Below are 19,763 nucleotides of genomic sequence, written 5' to 3' on the forward strand. Positions count from 1 at the left end.
GAAATATCCAGGTTTAATGGGAGTCCTGCGCTCTCGGGTGGCCCCGAGGGAGGCTGCACACAACCACCAGGAGGAAGGAAAAGAGACCACATGAACCTCTTTTGGGAGTTCACTTAAATACTCTGTGGGACCTGGCATTCTGGGATTTGGAGTCCAGACCAATACAACTCTCAGGCCTGGGGGCTGGAGTAGCTGCAAGGGGCTGGGGTCTACGCGCCCAACTTAACAGTTCTTTTTTGTTTGTTTGTTTTCCTTTTTTTTTTTTTTTCGAGACAGGGTTTCTCTGTAGCTTTGGAACCTGTCTTGGAGTGCATATTGTTCTTACAGAGGATCCAAGTTCAAGTTTGGTTCCAGGCACCCACATTGGGAGCAACTCCAGCTCGAGGAGGATCCAGTGTCTCTTGTCTCCCCAGATACTGGCAATCACATGCCTATGCCCCACACAAAGAATTAAAACAAATCTTAAAGAGAAACAAAACCCCGTGGGGAGCTGTACCGTTCAAAACCTTTGCTCTACTCCATCGACAAGCTGCTTACTGTATATAATTGCTATGCCTGAAGAATGTGACAGTTTTATGGGACACTCCTAAACACAAAATTTCCCAGGAGATACAGGGTAGATCTCTGCATTTTCGCTTTTCCTCCTCAAAAGACTCAATGTTCCAAGTAGGGACAGCTCCTCCAGATTGAGTCCCCAGCTGTAGAACAGGGTTACCAATGGCCTGCAATGGACATTGTGACCAAGGACCATACCTGGGCTGTGTAAGCCACTGAGATTGGGACGTTTGTGAGTATAGTGTAACTTAATGATGATGCTTCCATAGACTTTGTAACTTGCTCAAGTCACTGTTAGTTCAGAACTTTGTGACTGTTAAGAAGATATAACTTAATAATAGGCCCCTATAACAAAGCCCCAAAGGACTAATGAATGTTCTCTTTGCCTCTTCCTAGGAGCCATTCCTCATGTGCTTCACCTCATTTCCTTCCTGACACCAGGCCTGTTCTTGAATCTCTTTAGAAAACATTCTTTTTCTTTCATTTTTTTGTGGGGTGGTGGTTGAGATACGATCTATGTATCCCTGGCTGTCCTGAAACTCTGTGTAGACCAGGCTGGCCTCATAGAGGCCTCATATGCCTGCCTCTAGCTCCTTTGTTCAGAAATTAAAGGAGTATAGCACCATGCCTGGGTTCTCTTCCCTTTTATTTATTTATTTTTTTTAAGATAGGGTTTCTCTGTGTAGCCCTGGCTGTCCTGGGACTTTCTCTGTAGACCAGGCTGGCCTTGAACTTAGAGATTCCCCTGCCTCTGAAGTGCTGTGACTAAAGATGTGTGCCCCCACTGCCTGGGTCACTTTTTAAAAATTTAATACTGGGGAAAGGAATGTAGGTGGAAAGGCACATGTTACACAAGTCCACATATGTAGAGGTCAGAGGACAACTTTTAGGAGTCAGTTCTTTTCTTCCTCTGTGAATCCCAAGGATTGAACTCAGGTCATTAGGCTTGTATAGTAAACACTTTTATCTACTGAACCCTCTTGCTGGTCTTCATTTAACTAAACTTTAAGCAAGTGGCTTTCTTTTGCTAGACCAACTCAATGAAAGCTCTAAGATGGAAATGGATGAGTAGCCTGCCAGTCATTGATAGGCACCAGCAAAGATGAGACATAATTTTTAATCAAAGCATGGCAGTGTGTGCTTGAAATCCTCATGTCTGGGAGGTGGAAGCAGGAATATTAGGAGTTCAAAGTTGGGCTGGAGAGATGGCTCAGTGGTTAAAAGCATGTACTACTCTTGCAGAGGACCAGAGTTCAGTTCCCAGAACTCACTGGGGCAGCTCAAAACTACACATAACTGTAACTTTAGGACACCCAGTTCCTCCTTCTGGCCTCTGCCAACATCAGTCAATGCATACCCCCTGCCATGCAATCATAATAATAATTTTTTTTGAGAGAGAAGGTTTCTCTGTGCTGTCCTGGCTGTCCTGTAACTCTCTTTGTAGACCAGGCAGGCCTTGAACTCACAGATATCCCCCTGCCTCTGCCTCCCAAGTGCTGGGATTCAAGGCATGCACCATCACCACCTGGCCATAAATAAATATTTTTAAAAGAGTTTAAAGTTATTTTTAATTATTTTTAATGAGTTCAAGGTCAGCCTGAGCTTTGTAAGATCTTCTCTGAAAACATACAAGCAAAACAAAAATACCCTGGTTTTTATGAAGTTATCTGGCTGCTGCACACAGCTTGTTGTCATTGTCTTCATCTATTATATATATATATATATATAATATATAATATATATCATCTATTATATATATCATCTATTATATATTATATATCATCTATTATATATATTATAACTATTACATACCAGGCACTAGAAACCTAGGACTAAGAGGAAACAAGATACAAAAATGGCTTGGGTAGCAGAGATGGCTCAGCGGTTAAGAGCACTGGCTGACCTTCCAAAGGTCCTGAGTTCAATTCCCAGCAACCACATTGTGGCTCACAACCATCTTTAATGAAATCTGGTGCCCTCTTCTGGCCTGCAGGTATACATGCAGGCAGAACCCTGTATACTACATAATAAATAAATAAACCTTTAAAAATAAAATACGTTGGTTTCGGAGAGCTGACTAACAATGCTGAATACCTCAAACATATGACGCTCCACATTACGAGTTAAAGGGAAAAAAAAAACAAAACAAAACAGTAGATGGGCAGGGAGAATTAATTATGTGTCCACACAGTCCTATCACCTTTTCTCTCCCATTGTAGCAGTGAAGGAACTACATTATCTATACTTGCATCTTCCTAATAGCGTGTCCCAGGACTCTAGCAAGCTGGACCAAGTGTCTGGCCAGCTGCTCCCCTCCCCCGCCCATGAACCCCACCCCTCCCAGAGCTACGCCCCGCGCTTGCGCTCACTTGTGAAGCTCGCAGGCAGGTTGTCTGCGCCCAGAGTTGGAGCAGTTTGGAGCCCTGCGGTACTTAGGAATAGCTGTCCAACCCCAGTCAGCGGTACCATTTCGGCCGAACCCCGCCCGCGTGCAATCAGCCAGTCTCACGTCATTCCAGGGGCAGTGGAAGGGTGGGAGGGGGAAGATGTCGCAACACGTGACGGGGAAACTGAGGACACGGTGTAGCTCGCGCTACCACGACTACGCCCCCATCAACGCTCAAAGCCTGCCCCTCACCACTTGCATAGGCAAAAATAGGGCGGTGGTGTTCCTGAGCGGGCGCCAAGTCCACGGCACCCTGGCCCCGCCCTAGACCTACATCCGGGAGACTGCTGCGGCTTGAGTAGTCGCCCTGGACTGTGGCAAAGGACAAGCCGTGGGCTTAGCCTCGTAGAAGTGAAAGCCCCAGGTCTCCATGAGCGAAGGAAACGCTAGCTGGAGATGAGCAACGAGGCTCACGCAAGCAGTGCACATGATCGGCCGTGGCTCCACCCTCAGCTCCGCCCCTTAGCTACTATTGGCCAACAAGTCCGCCAAGCAGCCCCGAGATTGGCCAGACGGGCTGCCGGCTGCGTCCAATGGGCGGCGGCGCCGGCTTTCCCGCGGCCATTCGCTCTTCGAGTGGGTGCTGGCGACAGGCGGCTGTTGAGGGCGTAACGGACGCTGGTCTCTGCCAGGATTATGGCGGCCCTAGCGGCCGGAGGCTACGCGCGGAGTGACACGATAGAGAAGCTGCCCTCTGTTATGGCGGGAGTTCCGGCGCGGAGAAACCAGTCCTCCCCGCCTCCTGCCCCACCGCTCTGCCTCCGGCGCCGGACACGACTCGCGGCGGCTCCTGAGGACACTGTGCAGAACCGGGTGAGAGTCCGCTCCTTCCGATTACCCAGCTCCGGGCTCTCGGTGCCACCTTGGGCCCTCCCATCACTCTTTACGTATTCCCTCAGGCTGCCTGCCAGGCCCGCCTGGCCCGGAAGACCCGCCCCCTTCGCAAAGGCTCCTCCCACTTTCCTGCTGACTTGGGCGTTGGGTGCCGCCCATCTTTCTGGCTCCACCCAGAGAGTTGGCAAATTGCGTTGTTTTAGTTCCAACTCTTGGGAAAATATTTTGCGTTTACAAATCTTCCCTAGTCTCACTTTCTCATTGAGTAATCTAAGATACTTATCCATTCCATCCCAATGTTTTCTTGTTGCTGACTTTTTTTTTTTTTTTTTGTGGAATAGGGCTGGGTGGCCCTTGCCACCATGTCTCTATAACATAGCTCTGGCTATCCACAACAGCAACAAGACAGTGCCATCCCCGGGTATGAGGAAGAGAGCGGCTTGGCTCTTGACCTGCCAAGGCCTGGCCTTCTGGCCCCTGTTTTGTTGACATCAGTCCCCTGGGTCTTTAAGACCTCTACTCGCTTCCCTTATTTGCTTAACGTTTCTGATCTACCTTCCTTTCCTTCACTAGAAGGGATTCTTACTCCGTATTTTCAACTCGCAAATGGAGAATGGGAGTAATGATTTGTAAAATCTTAGTGGTGCTGCCCAGGGAAGAGGGTGTACAAAACAGTTCCACAAATTTTGAGACCCAAGAAATGATTTTAGGTAGAAGAAATGCTATTAGCAAGACATTTTTTTATAAAGATTTTTATTTCTTTTTATGTGCACTGGTGTTTCGCCTGCATGTATATGTCTGTGGTGAGGGTGCCAGGTTCCCTGGGACTGGAGTTACAGATAATTAGGAGGTGCCATGTAGATGCTGAGAATTGAACCTGGATCCTCGGGAAGAGCAGCCAGTGCTCTTACCCTTGGAGCCATGTCTCCAGCCCCTGCAGAACATTTTGTTGCTGTTTGTTTTTTCGAGACAGGGTTTCTCTGTTTCTCTGCGTAACAGCCTTAGCTGTGGTGAAACTCACTCTGTAGACCAGGCTGGCCTCAAACTCAACAGAGATATGCCTGCCTCTGCCTCCTGAGTGCTGGGATTAAAGGTGTGCACCACCATCACCTGGCACAACATATTTTTTATATTACATTAATTATTGGGGGAGATGGATTTTGTACCTTGGTGTAGGTATAAGTGTATAAGATCAACTTTTGAAATTAAACTCTCCTAGTGGGTTTTGGGGATTTGAACTCAAGTTGTCAGCTTTGGTCCCAAGAACCTTTCCCTGCTAAGCTGTTTTCTGCTCTAGAGGCGGTAGGACCAGGGAGCATGGAGCCAAGAAATGAGTCAGACTAAAGTCCCGTGCAATAGCCAGCTTTATTCAGAGCATAGACAGTTTGTACTCCGAGGGCTAAGAGGAGTCACATGAGTAAAGTGTCCATCACAAGGGCACGCCCCTTGTGGCAGAAACATGTTTTTCTGTAGAGGCATATAAACAAATAACAATAGTCAGTTGTAATGAGTAATTTGAAGTAAACTCACTCCTGTCTGCTACACCTGGGAGGGGCACAAAAGCATAATCCAAGAACAGTCCTGTGTTTTTGAAGAAACTGAGGTTGCAAGACTACTGTCTTGGTTTCTTGGAGTTTCTTCACCAACACCCAGAATTCCCCTCACATGACTCCATTCTTGGGCCATGTTCTGACACTGAGCCACCTCTCTGGCCCCAGAGCAATAGTTTTGTTTTTCTTTTGTTGGTTTTTTTTTTGTTTGTTTTTTAGGGTTTATTTATTCTTATGTGTGTGGGTGTTCTGCCTACATGTATATATGTGCACCCTATGGGTGCCTGGTGCGTCAGGAGGCCAGAAGAGGGTGATGGATCCTCTGGACCTGGAGTTATGATGGCTGTGGATCCTTTGGGAGAGCAACAGTGCCCTCTTCACTGCCAAGCCTCCTTTCCACACCACCAGCAACACTAAGAGTGGTTCTCTAGTCATTGCTGGGCACATAATTTTTTTATAACATATTGATGACAGCCACACAGTGGGATTGAAGGGAGATGAAATGGTGACTGTCTCCTTGGCACACACAGTGTCCAGATAAAGGATAGATCCATGGCAGCTGCTGGTGACTCTTTTTCCTCTCTGGTGGGCTTTCGATCTCAGAGAATCCCCCCAGAGTGCCACATTATAGTGGCCCCTACCCACAAGGTCTTTCTATTGTGTAGCTCTGATTATCCTGGAACTCACTAAATAGACCAGGCCAGCCTCGAATGCACAGAGATCCACTTACCTCTATCTCTCAAGTACTGGGATTAAAGGCGTGCACTACCACATCTGACCCTTGCTCACCATAGTGGCTGTACCTTCTTTTTTGTTTTGTTTTGTTTTTCAAGTCAGAATTTTTCTGTGTAGCTCCGGCTGTCCTGGAACTCACTCTGTTGACCAGGCTGGCCTCAAACTCATAGATCCACCTGCCTCTGCCTCCTGAGTGCTGGAATTAAAAGCATGCACCATTACTACCACCATCACCGGCTGCCTGTACTTTCTATGTCCTCCCTTTCACTGAGGTTCAGCCATACCAACCTGCTTTCTGTTTTTCTGAAGTTGCTAGTTCTTTTCTGCCTTCTGAACTTTGCATTTGTTGATTCTTTGCCTGGGTGTTTTGCTGTAGTCTCTCTCTCTGGCTTCTTCCCATTCTTCAAGTCTCAGCCTGAATATTCTTGTCCGGAGAATATTCTTGTTCTGGAATCCCAGCCTAGAGACACCCACTTTAACTCTCCCTCGGGGCCCTTACACACTCCCGAAAGTACCTTGTGTGTTCTTAAACTATGCGTAGGAGAATGACAGAAGCAAATACAGAAAGGGGTACCTAAGGTGGTCTGCTCAACCTCTGGACTCGACTGCCTGAGCTTAAATATTCTGTTCCTTATAGCAAGTTAGGAACTTTGCCATGCCTCAGTTACCCCAGCTGTAAAACAAGAATAATGGTGTAGAATCTTTCACACCGTACTAGCTTTTACTCTTTAATTTGTTCTGTTTTGTTGTTGATACAGGATCTTATTATGTAACCCAGACTGGCCTCAAACTTATACTCCTCCTGCTTTCCAAATACCGGGATCCCAGATGTGCGCCGCCTAACGCAGCCTCCTCATAGGGTCCCTGTGAAATTCTGTGGGTTCGCGTATCTTAAGCCTCAGAACACTGGTCAGGCACACGGCAGGTACTCTGTCAGTGTTAGTCAATACTGTTGTTATTGTGTTTGGGGTGATATCATCTATTTTTTTCTCATTTGACTGCACATCACAGAGATCATCTGGCTTGCAAAAGCAATACTCTAAAGATGTCCAGTTACACTAAAGCCCCATAAAGCTAATGAGCGCGTAAGTCCCATGAGTGCCGTTGCTTGACTGACTGCGCCAAAATCCTGGCAGTCACTCCTGCTGCACGGGTAGCTGCCCTGGGGCTCTGGTTGTCATGTGTTCAGGAGCTCTGCCCAGAGGTGTGAGAACAGTGCCTGACTGTGATAAGAACTCAGAAGCATCAGCCCTTACACCCCCGTGTTTGCTTGTCAGTTCAGAGGCCAGTGGCTGGGCTTTGCCATTAGAAATGGGTGTATCTAAGATATGAAGGTGCCACAGTTCTGTTAGTCTGTCGTTTCTTTTTATCATTTTAGCAACCCTGATGAAATTCTGACACATGTATGAAATTAAAGAAATTCTTTTTTCCTAGGCATGATACCACGTTCCTTTATATCTCAGCACTCAGGAGGCAGAGGCAAGTAGATCTCTGTGAGCTTCAGGCCAGCCTGGTCCCCATAGTGATTTCCTGGTCAGCCAGGGCTCCACAAATAGACCCTGTCTCAAAAAATAAAAGTTTGGGTTTTTTTTTTTTTTCAGTGCTGGGCCTCAAACCTAAGGCCTTATATATTCTAGGGAAAAATTCTGATATTGGGCTCTATCTTCAACCTGTTTAAAAAAAAATCTGTTTTAGCCGGGCAGTGGTGGCGCATGCCTTTAATCCCAGCACTCGGGAGTCAGAGGCAGGCGGATCTCTGTGAGTTCGAGGCCAACCTGGTGTACAAGTGCTAGTTCTAGGACTGGCTCCAAAGCTATAGAGAAACCCTGTCTCAAAAAAAAAAAATCTGTTTTAGTGTGACTTGTTTCTCTACCTATTGAAAACGCTAGACTGAATTTGATGAGGGAATACTATCTGCTTTTTGCTTAGTGCTGTCTCTTCCCTGTATGGCCTGAAGTGCTGGCATTGGAACCAGAGCACCTTGGTTTGTCCTCTACCTGTGCCCATCTGAAGCTGCAGGATCTGTGGCTTATCTGTAAACAAGGGTGGTTGTGATCTTATTCCTTACCGGTTGTCAGGCAATAAGTCATTTATCCACGAACACCCTTTGACCTACAGTCAGAGGTCACTTTGTCACAGGGCGGTCCTCCTTCCCTGCAGGCCCATTTCTTCCCCACTAGCCCCTGTTCCTCTTGCAGCAGGCAAGGGAATGGTGTCAAGAGTCAAGTGCTAGTTGCTGGTGAGCAGCGTGGCTTCAGATACTCAGGGGTGTGGGGAATGCCTCCGAGACTCATGACCGAGGCAGCTGTGCCATGTGGGGCCTGCTAGAACTTGTATTTCTGACAGCCCTTCTCTTTGCAGGTGACGCTTGAGAAGGTGCTTGGCATCACAGCTCAGAACAGCAGTGGGCTAACCTGTGACCCTGGCACAGGCCATGTAGCATACCTGGCAGGGTAAGCACATTGGTGGGCTTCAGCATCTGGTTGCTGTTGAGAAATTTGGAGTTGAAGTCATTGGTACATCTCTCTGGGCCTTGGCTTCCTGTCTATAGGATACAGACAATGCTGCTCCCTCTGAGGGCTGTGGCAAGGACTCCGTTCTCTCCACAGGCCCATCTGTGTCCAGAGCAGTACCTGGCAAGTCAGTGCTCAGAAAGCCCTTTACTCATGACTGCAAATGTGAGGTGGTAGCAGTTATAGGAAACTCAAGTGACTAAAACCCAAACTCACATCCAGCTCGTCTACATAGACCCTTCTTAGAACCTTTGTTCCTAGCTAGTAGCCCTCATTCCGGTAGTTGAGAGAACTGGAGGAGATTGTGTTTAGTCCAGAGATTCTGGTCTAGCCCGGCCTTGCTTAGGCAATGAAAGAACCTTCTCCTCCACCCTGCAGCAAGATAGGGCCCAGTAGAGTTAGTAACAAACAGTATCTATTAATGAGACCTTGGGAAGCAGTCCAGAACAGGACAGGCTGAGCTGTTAAATCCAGCTGGGGTATATTCACATCCCCACTCCATTTCTGACCTGGGTGGCTTGTGTAAAGGATTTTCCCCCTCTGGGCTTCATTCCTCTTTGTCAGATCTAAAGAGCCCTTAGCCTCAGCAGGCAACTGTGAGGATTTAAGGCTGTTATAGCCATAAGGCCTGTGTAACCCTAGGGCCTCCTGGAATAGTCCCTGCAAAAAAAAAAAAGTATTTGGTTCTATTTAAGAATATATTAGTAATAGCTGGGTAGTGGTGGCGAACACCTTTAATCCCAGTTTTTGGGAGGCAGAGGCAGGTAGATTGCTGTGAGTTTGAGGCCAGCCTATTCTACACAGCAAGTTCCAGGACAGGTTCCAAAACTGAGAAACCCTGTCTCAACCTATACATATACATACATATATTAATAACAAGTGCCCAAGATTTCTCAGTGTTACTATCTGGAGAAAGGGGGAACCAGAAAGAGAATCTTCTGTCTGGAGGGAGGGAGCTTATAAAAGCTGGAGAGGTATCTCAGGGTAGAAGGCTACTTAGCGTATTTAAGACCCTGGGTTCCATCCCCAGTACCACCAAAAACAAAAGCTCCTTGGCACAGGAGCCTGAGGCAGGAGGAGCTCAAAGCCAGCCTAGGCTATATAATGAGAAAAACAAACAAAATCAGAGGGAGTCATATTGACAAATGAGTTTTTCTTTGGGGAGAGAATCATGCCTGGGCCCGGTGCTTCTCCCAGCCCCCCAGTTCAGACATGCTCTCCTCTTTTCCCCAGCTGTGTGGTGGTGATCTTGAACCCCAAAGAGAATAAGCAGCAGCATATCTTCAACACGACCAGGTAGGCTGGGCATGGGCTTGGGGTGCGGTTGGAGGACCAGGCTCCTGTCCTCATCCCTTTCCCCACAGAGCCCGGAGTTACTCGTGGGTGGTGACTCAGTTACTCAGCAGTGGTCCCAGGGACTGCTTTGTGCTAAGTACTATCCGGGTATTGGCAACCTAGCTGTGAACAGGGACAGCTTCTGCTTCTGCCCTCTAGAGTTGACAGTGCAGGAGACAGATGTCAACCCACCAACAGACTACCAGCTGACTGCCATCAGTGTCACAGAGGAAATGCTTGCAGGGGTGGGGCATTGGGAAGAGAATGGGGAAAGCTATCTCAGCAGCCTCCCTGAGTTTGAGACCTAAAGGAAGTGATGATACCCATATGTAGGAGAATTAACAAGAGGTGCTACAAAGGTGAAGAGTCAGGTGGCCAGCAGAATAGCCATGGGCCCAAGTGCTGGGCACCGGAACAAGAGAGGGAAGAGAAAGCTGAAGCAGAAACTGTATCACCACTTTGCATCTTGGAGAAGGAACTGCATGTCATACTGAGTGCCAAGAGATGCCACTGGATGGCATACACAGGCCAGGGAGGATGGTAAATCATCTGTGGAGGTGGCAGAGTCACATAGAAGCCAGGTGGGTGGCACATGAGCTTATAATCTCACAACTTAGGGTGCTGAGGCAAGAGGATTGTGAAGTAGAGCGTAGGCTACATCATGAGATCGTGTCTAAGAAAACAAAAACAAGGTACCTAAAGTCAGGATTGAGACAGAGGAGGAGCTAGAGCTGTAGAGTCTGGGCATGGCCTTACTTCTAAAGGCATGGCAGCTAGTTTGCCCTTCAGTCCACGTTCAGGCTAGTTAAGAGTAAAAGGGACAGGAGCTGGAGACAGTTCAGTCTATACAGTGCTAGCTGTGCAAGCGTGAGGACCCAATCCAGTCCCCAGGATCCACATAAAAAGTTAGGTGAAGGGGCTTGAGAGATGGCTCAGAGGTTAAGAGCACTGACTGCTCTTCCAGAGGTCCTGAGCTCAGTTCCCAGCACCCACATGATGGCTCACAACCATCTGTAATGAGATCTGGTGCCCTCTTCTGGTGTGTGGGCATACATGCAGACAGAATATTGTATACATAATAAATAGATATTAAAAATAAAAAGTTAGGCGAGGCACTGATGAGGCAGAGGCAAGCAGATCTCTGAGTTTGAGACCAGCTTGGTCTACAGAACAAGTTCCAGAACAGCTAGGGATACTCAGAAAAACCCTGTATCAACCCCTCCCACACACACACACAAAAGTTAGGTGTGGTGACATGTACTTATATTCCCAGTGTTGGGAAATGTAGAAATGGGGATCCCTGTGGACTCACCGGCCAGCTAGCCTAGCTTAACTGGTGAGCCTAGGCACCATCAAGAAATCATGTCTCAAGAAAAAGAGGTAGGTAGTGCCTGAGGAGCCACAGCGCTGAAAGCCGACCTCTGGCCTCCACATGCACGTGTGCACACATTACCAGAAGCATGTTGGTGCTGGAGTTTCTAGAGCACTCAATAAACACATCTGCATGTGTGCCAGTGTCCTCCCGTGGACACCACTTCTCTAGTTAGGCCAAGGCTGTACCAGCTCCTGTGTCTGAGTTTGAGGGCTGTTACAGGTGGGAGGGTCTTGGGAAGCTCACTGGGGAAGAAAGCGGAATCTCCATCCTGGGTCTGCAGTGTTTGGTGTTGAGGGAGGAAAAGCCCTTTGCTTCTGTTCCGTTTCCCCAAGTGCCACGCTGGGCTCACAGGCTATACTGGGTATGTAGGAGCTACTGGCACTCATTCCTTCAAGCCTCACCCTAGACTTGGGGATCAAGAGTGGGCAGAATGCTGAGAGCACAGTCACCCTTGGTGGAACCAGTGACAGCTCTTTTCTTGTCCCCAGGAAGTCCTTGAGTGCTCTGGCCTTCTCCCCAGATGGGAAGTACATAGTGACAGGAGAGGTGAGTCTAACCTGAGCATCTGGGACAGGTCTTGGAGCCATTCCTTCTGCTGCCAGCAGGCCTGGGGATCCCCAATTGACTCCTAGTTTCAGAAAAGGCCTGTGGCTGATAGGGGAGGTGATCAAGTCGTGGCAATGTCAACTTCAGCCTAAACAGTCCCTCAAACCTTGTCTGGCACACCGTTTAGCAGTAAAAATGACCTTACCCTGCCACCCCACCCCAGAACGGGCACAGGCCAGCCGTGCGCATCTGGGATGTGGAGGAAAAAACTCAGGTGGCGGAGATGCTGGGCCACAAGTATGGTGTGGCCTGCGTGGCTTTCTCACCCAATATGAAGCACATCGTGTCCATGGGCTACCAGCATGACATGGTCCTCAACGTTTGGGACTGGAAGGTGAGAACCCAGAGGTCCTGTGGGCATATGGGCCAGCAGGGAGTCGCCAGCATCCTAAGCCTGCACCCACTCTTTCAGAAAGACATTGTGGTGGCTTCCAACAAGGTGTCATGTAGAGTCATCGCCCTTTCCTTCTCCGAGGACAGCAGCTATTTTGTCACCGTTGGGAATCGGCACGTGAGGTTTTGGTTCTTGGAAGTCTCCACTGAGGCAAAGGTGAGCTTGTGTCCCCACTCCAGCCAGGTCTTGGAGAGTCACTTGCAGCAGCAGCGTAGGCTCCTGTGACCACCTAGGACTTGGAGGACTTGTCACACAGGTCATCAAACTGCTCAGGCGTCCAGGTGCTCACTGGTAAGCGCTGCTGGACTCTGGCCCAGGCCAGAGCTCACTAGAGGACCACTGCCTCTTGGCTCGCTGCCCCAGTGCGGGCTCTGCTTTTTTTCCCTTCTCCACATGGAGGACTTCTTAAAAGTCCTCCTGTTTAACTGTGTCAGGAAGGGGCCCAGTGAGCACGGCTGAGCACTAGGCAAGGAGGTAGTCACTAACATGTCCTTCTGTGCTTCCAGGTGACGGGCACAGTGCCCCTGGTGGGGCGCTCAGGCATCCTGGGCGAGCTGCACAACAACATCTTCTGTGGTGTGGCCTGCGGCCGAGGCCGGATGGCGGGCAATACCTTTTGTGTGTCCTACTCCGGCCTCCTCTGCCAGTTCAATGAGAAGAGGATGCTGGAGAAGTGGATCAACCTGAAGGTACCCTGCTCCCTCTCCGCCAGCAGTCAGCCGGGGAGCTGCTTTTTCCTTAGTGTTTCCAGGGGTACTCTACTGTGCACTGACCTGCTGGTGCTTTGGGAGGGGTTGAGGCGTTTGTGTTTTGTCACAGACAGGGTCTCCCCTTCATTGTGAGGTTGAGTCTGTCCTCAGGCTCATGATCCCCTGCTTAGCCTCCTGCGTGCTGGAATTGCAGGTGCACACCCCCGTGCCTGGCATTGTTAGTGTCTGACTGCCCAGGTTCTGTGTGAGCCAGCCAGGTGGTGGTGAAGCTGGGATCTTTAATCCCAGCACTCAGGAGGCAGGTGGATCTCTGTTGGTTCAGGCAAGCCTGGTCTACTGAGTGAGTTTCAGGACAGCCAGGGCTACATAGAGAAACTCAGTCTCAAAAGAAAAAAAACCGACCCCCCCCCCAAAAAAAAAACACAGGTTCCATGTGAGAGTCTCCCTTTCTGCGTTTCCTCATCTCCTCATCCGTTAAAGCAAATACTAGGCCAGTGAGATAGCTGAGCAAGGAAAGTCCCTGTCTCTGAGCCTGGCATCCTGAGGTCTCATTGGAAGGGAAGAGCTGACGCCACAGATCGTCCTCTCGCTGTCAGTGACTGTGGCACCAGAGTCCCTTCTCCCTGCACAAATGAAACAGTGAAACTTCTAAATGGAGCCAGGCAGTAATGGTGCAAGCCTTTAATCCCAGCACTTGGGAGGCAGAAGCAAATGGATCTCTGAGTTCAAGACCAGCTTGGTCTACAGAGTGAGTTCCAGGACAGCCAGGCTACACAGAGAAACCATACCATCTTCAAAGTTGACAAGGTAGTCACGTGAGATAATTTGCAGATTTTGGTGTTTTTTTTTTTCTTTTTCTTTTTTGTTTTCTCCGAAACAGGGTTTCGCTGGAGTTTTAGAGCCTGTCCTGGAACTAGCTCTTGTAGACCAGGCTGGCCTCGGACTCACAGAGATCGGCCCGCCTCTGCCTCCGTAGGGCTGGGATTAAAGGTATGTGCCACCACCACTCGGCCAGATTTTTTTTTCTTAAAGTTTCTTGAGCCTACTATTTTTTCTGTCAAAGAAGAAAACTGGGGCTGGAAAGATGGCTCAGAGCTTAAGAACACTGGCTGCTCTTGCAAAAGTTCTGAGTTTAATTCCTAGCAACCATATGGTGGCTCACAACCATCTGTAGTGAGATCTGGTGCCCTCTTCTGGCCTGCAGGCATATATGCAGCCCGAACACAATATACATAATGTAATAAAATGTAATAAGAGTTACAGAGTTGTTTTTTTTTTTCTCTCAGAACCTGAGTTTGAGTCCACCTGCCAAGCTCAGTTACCCATTGGCAGTGGGTGAGAGAGATATGCTTTTTGCTCCTTTTTGTGACTGCCCAGAACTTGCCTTCAGGACTTACAGCATTTGGAAGACTTCCAAATTTTATCTATTTCCTAGGAACTTAAGCATCATTTTTTTAAGACAAAGAGGAAAAAGAAAAAGGTTATTTTATTTTTACTTGTGTGTAGTGTGTTTGTGTAAATGAGTGCAGGTGCCCACAGAAGCCAGAAAAGGACGTCAGGTTCCCTGGAACTCGGGTTACAGACAGCTGTGAACTGACAAGTATGGGTGCTGGAACCCAGACTCTAGACCTCTGTCACCACTCTGGAGGCAGTGAGACCTGGGAGAATGGAGCTGATGAATGAGGCAGACTGTCGCATGCAATAGGCAACTTTATCCAAAGCATCAGACAGTGTATACTCTGAGGGCTAAGCAAGGTCACCTGAGCATAAGGGCAAGCCTCAAGTGACAGAAACATGTTTTTCCAGAGGCGTATAAACTAATAACAATAGCCAGTTGTAATGAATGATCTGAAGTAAACTCACTCCTGTCCGCTACACCTGGGAGGGGCATAAAAGCATAGTCCAAGAACAATTCTGTGTTTTTGTTTGGTTAGTTGGTTTTGGTTTTTGATTTTTTGAGACAGGATTTCTCTCTGTAGTCTTGGCTGTCCTGGAACTCACTCTGTAGACCAGGCTGGCCTCGAACTCACAGAGATCCACCTGCCTCTGCCTCCTTCCAAGTGCTAGAATTAAAGGTGTGCACCACCACAGCCCTACTCAAATCCATGTTTTTGAAGAAAAAAATGACAAGACTCTTGTCTTGGTTTCTTGGAGTGTCCTCACAAGTGCTCAGAAATCTCACACAGCTCCAATCTTGCAATGTGTTCCAACGGTCTCTAAAAGAGCAGTAGGTGCTCAACCACCAAGCTCCTAAACACCGTTGAAAATAAAATATGCACTTTGTTTTTGTTACAGTGTTATAATGCTGAATGTGAATGTGGGATGTCTGTGTGTGTGTGTGTGTGTGTGTGTGTGTGTGTGTGTGTGTGTTTACACACGTGAGTGCAGGTGCTCATGGAAGTCAGGAGATGTTGTAGGATGCACTGGCCCTGGAGTTCCAGGGAATGTGAGCTGCCTGATGCAAGCACTGGGAAGCTCCGAGCCCTCTTCCAGAGCAATAAACACTTGGAACTGATGAGCCTTCACTTCAGCCCTAAACATCTTTTGTTTTTCAATTTTCCTTTTAATCTTTTTAGAACTTAGGCAACTTTAAAGCAAGCTAAAAGCTAGTTTTTTTTATTTAGACAAGAACTCATTATAGAGCCCAGGCCGGCCTCAAATTTATCTTTTAACTTCAATTTCTCTAGTGCTGGATTACAGTTATATACACACCATCATTGTGTGCAAGGAAACTCTTTTGTTTGGTAAAGTGTGCTGTTGCACTTGGTCCTAGCACTTGGAAAACTGAAACCAGAAGATTGCCAAAAATTCTAATATAGTTCAGGCCTCATAGTGAGATCCTTTCTCAAAGAACAAAACAATACAGGGAGGGTTTTTGTTGTTGTTGTTGTTGTTGTTGTTTGTTTTTTGTTTTATTGAGACAGGGTTTCTTTTTAGCTTTGTAGCCTGTCCTAGAACCTGCTTTGTAGACCAGGCTGGCCTTGAACTCACAGATCCGCTTGCCTCTGCCTCCCAAGTGCTGGGATTAAAAGAGTGCACCATTGCCTGGCTGAGAGAGAGCTTTGACAGAGCACTAAATGACTCATAAATTAAGTCTCATAGAAAACTGAAATCTGTCGAGAATCTGGTGCTTATGATCCCTTTTGTCAAAGTCACTTCTGCAAATGTACTCTTTTCAGATTTATTATTTTTATGTGTATGAGTGTTCTGCCTGCATGTCTGTCTTTGCACCACTGTGGCTTGGTGCCTGTGGAAGTCAGACGAGGGCATTGGATCCCCTGAAACTGGAGTTATGGATAGTTGTGAGGCACTGTGTGGGTCCTCTGCAAGAACAAGTGTTCTTCACTGCTGAGTCATCTCTCCATCCCCACTGATTTTTTTACCTACTGTTAAGTCCCCTGTGAATAGCGGTGACAACTCTGCCTCGAGTCATATGCCTGCATGTTGGCGCATCTTCAGTGGTAACTATCCTATATTCTGATTTCAAAATAATATAAAACACCAAGTCCACTTGAGTATGTGCCCGCAGGTCTCCTTGTCTTCCTGCCTGTGTGTCAGTGAGGAGCTGATCTTCTGTGGATGCACAGATGGGATAGTCCGCATCTTCCAGGCCCACAGCCTGCAGTACCTCGCCAACCTGCCCAAGCCACATTACCTGGGAGTCGACGTAGCACAGGGCCTGGACTCCAGGTACTGCCCTGCCCTGGGAGGGGAAGGGTGTTCAGAGTCTGTTCACTGGCGTCCATCTGCTTGAGTGTCCATACTGTAAATCCTAACGATTGCTCTTAGCACCGAGCATTATTGCAGCGAGTGAAGCATAAAAGTCCTGCTCCAGAGACAAGCTTCCGGGTAAGGGGCACTCCTGCGTCAGGAAAGGCATGCTCAGAGCAGGCGTGAGGACAGCAGAATGTGCTCCCCTGTGTTGTAACATTTACTAAGCAGCTACTCGGTGGCAGCCCAAGGCAGAAAGCAGGAATCCGAGCCAGCAAAATCTCTGCTGGCATCTTGGTGTTGTGCCACACACCTTCAGCACTCAGGGGGCAGAGGCAGGTGGATCTCTGAGTTGAGGCCGGCCTGATCTTCAGAGTGAGTTCCAGGACAGCCAGGACTACACAGAGAAAGCCTGTCTCGAAAAAGAAAAACAAACAAAAAAGAATCTCTGCCAACCAAACTTCTGTGCCAAGAAACCTCAGTACAGGGAGGGAGCTCCGTGAAGGTGCAGATGAGACAGTGCTGAAAGAGAGCAGTGACTCAGAAGCTTGCTGGTGGCCGTGACCACCCAGTGTCCTGTAGGAGAGGCCGGCTGTGTTGATAGCAAGTTAAATACCATAAAAGGACAGCACACTGGGTGCTGCCGGACTAGCAAAGGGCTGTGAGACTGGGTGGCTGAAACGCTGACAGAGACCAGCTGGCTGAGGCCATGTCTCTTCTGAGGTTTGTGGGGTGGCCATAGAGGGTTGCATGATAAGCCCTTGAATGCAGAATCATTTGCCGTATCCAGAGTGGAGGGAAGGGCCAAACTGTGCCTGTTTCCTTTGTTGTAAGTCACTTGTGGAACACGGCACGGGTGTCTAACCATGGCGGGCTCCCTCTTTGTAGATTGTTAAATCCTAGGCCAGCAACTCTCCAAGAGGAAGCTGGATGGGGTGACTGAGTGTGTAAAGGAAAGAGAAAGTTGAACAAGCTACAGATCATGGCATATTGCACTAGCCAGACTGCCTAGCTCCTCTACCTCCTGTAGTGTGCCGTGTGATCTCAGGCAGTCAGTGTGCCCCTCTGAGTTTGCTTCCTCATCTGAAAAATAAAATTGCTTTTCCTGGTAGTAGTGAAGAATTAGCCCACAGCAAGTACTTAGTAAGCTACAGTCTTCATAGGAAACTCAAGGCCTAGGGACCGCAGCTCTGCCCCTTGCACAGCAGTTTTGGATCAGTTATTAATGAGGCCAGAGAGAAGAGAGGAGGCCTGAGGTATGTGTTTATTTTCCCTGTGTACAGAAATGGACAGAATCTTGAGTTGAATGGAATAGGAATAGACATGATTATCGGTCAGTAACTCAACTGGTCAGTGTGACACACACTTATAGCAGATCTTTGTAAGTTCAAGGCCATCCTGGTCTACACTGCAAGTTCCAGACCAGCTATGTAGTAAGATCCTATCTCAAAACAGAAACAAGGGGCTGGAGAGATGGTTCAGAGGTTAAGAGCACTGACTGCTCTTCTTCTGGCATGCAGACAGAATTCTGTATACATAATAAATAAATAAATTTAAAAAAACAGAAACAAAACAACAGCAAGGAACTGGTGAGATGACTCAGTGATTAAGAGCACTGGCTGCTCTTCCAGAAGACCTGGTTCTATTCCCAGCACCCACATGGAGACTCATAATAGTCTAACTTGCATAGGGTCTGGTACCCTCTTCTGACCTCTAGGGATACCAAGCACAAACATAATACAGACATGCATTAAGCCAAAACATCCCTGCACATAAACAACAACAACCCCCTCCCAGAATTTTAAAAAAGAGCACCTCGGATTGCTTTCACAGGGCTCTTCCCTTTTTAGATTTCATTTTGTAAACCTGTGTCTATAGAGACTTGGGACAGTGATGGCTTCTACTTCCTGGCTACAGAGGAGTAGCCAATTTTCCCTTGAATTTATTTTTTCTGCACCCACCCCAGAGCTTCTCTGTGTAGCCCTGGCTATTTTTGAACTTGCACTGTAGACCAGGTTAGCCTCAAACTCAGAGATCCAAAATCCTCCACCTCCCAGTGCTAGGATTATATAGTGTTATATATAGGATTATATAGTGTTCGCCACTATACTTGACTTTGGATTTATTTTCAGTGTGCTTATTGGTATGTAAATTCCAGATGAAAGATCTGTTGATCATCTCACCACTGATGACCATCAAGTATGTGTGGTCCTTGCACCACCTACAGGGCAAGCCAGTTTTAACTAAACTATATTGGGCACCACCACTGTTTCATGATCTTCATGGAGCTGCATGCTTCTATAACTTCTCGCAGCCTTATATTCTTTTCTGATCTAGCAATAAGTAATAAATGCAGTCACAATCATGAAAAAGAATGTGCTCTCATGGCCAGACCCAGAGACACAGGAATGGCTCTCTGGAATTGATGGTGACTGACCCATATGGCTTTGGTAGCTTCCTCTTCCACAGAAAAGCAGAAGCAGTCTACCCAGATACAGTGGCACTGACCTTTGACCCTGTCCACGAGTGGCTCTCATGTGTCTATAAGGACCACAGCATCTATATTTGGGATGTCAAGGACATCAATGAAGTCAGCAAAATGTGGTCAGAGCTCTTCCATAGTTCCTTCGTCTGGAATGTGGAGGTGAGACCCTTTTTCCCTTCTTCCCTTTGTCCAGCTGTGTCTCCACTGGGGCTCAGCTCATGTATCCCCCATAGAGCTTAGAGAACTCATTTGACCATTGTGTATGTAAAAAGACACAAATTGAGTTGGGTTTGGTACATACCTGTAATCCCAGCACTTGAGATGTAGAGGCAGGCAGATTAGGAGTTCAAGGTCATCCTTGGCTGCACAGAATATTTACGGCCAACCTGGGGTACATGAGAACCTGTCTGAAAGAAAGAAAAGAAAAAACTGGACAGGGTTGATGATGCAAACATACTTTTAATCCCGGTGTTCTGAAGGCTGAGGCTGCCAGATCTCAGTGAGTTCAAGGCCA

The 19,763-nt window shown here is 47.8% G+C and overlaps 1 protein-coding gene across 1 annotated transcript in view; it reads left to right on the plus strand.

Moving 5' to 3' along the window:
• The first annotated feature begins 3,562 nt into the window (after positions 1–3,562).
• Wdr62 (WD repeat domain 62) overlaps positions 3,563–19,763 on the plus strand; it is a 40,508-nt gene continuing 24,307 nt past the window's right edge. Inside the window, exons 1-9 of the mRNA XM_048438618.3 lie at positions 3,563–3,814; positions 8,482–8,573; positions 9,867–9,929; positions 11,832–11,889; positions 12,113–12,283; positions 12,362–12,499; positions 12,850–13,032; positions 16,583–16,743; positions 19,219–19,408. Coding sequence (XP_048294575.2) covers positions 3,638–3,814; positions 8,482–8,573; positions 9,867–9,929; positions 11,832–11,889; positions 12,113–12,283; positions 12,362–12,499; positions 12,850–13,032; positions 16,583–16,743; positions 19,219–19,408 — 1,233 coding nt within the window. The 5' untranslated portion in view covers positions 3,563–3,637. The remainder of the gene's footprint in view (positions 3,815–8,481; positions 8,574–9,866; positions 9,930–11,831; positions 11,890–12,112; positions 12,284–12,361; positions 12,500–12,849; positions 13,033–16,582; positions 16,744–19,218; positions 19,409–19,763) is intronic.

Source organism: Myodes glareolus, chromosome 1 (assembly GCF_982192425.1).
Source record: "Myodes glareolus chromosome 1, mMyoGla1.1, whole genome shotgun sequence".
Lineage (NCBI taxonomy): Eukaryota > Metazoa > Chordata > Mammalia > Rodentia > Cricetidae > Myodes > Myodes glareolus.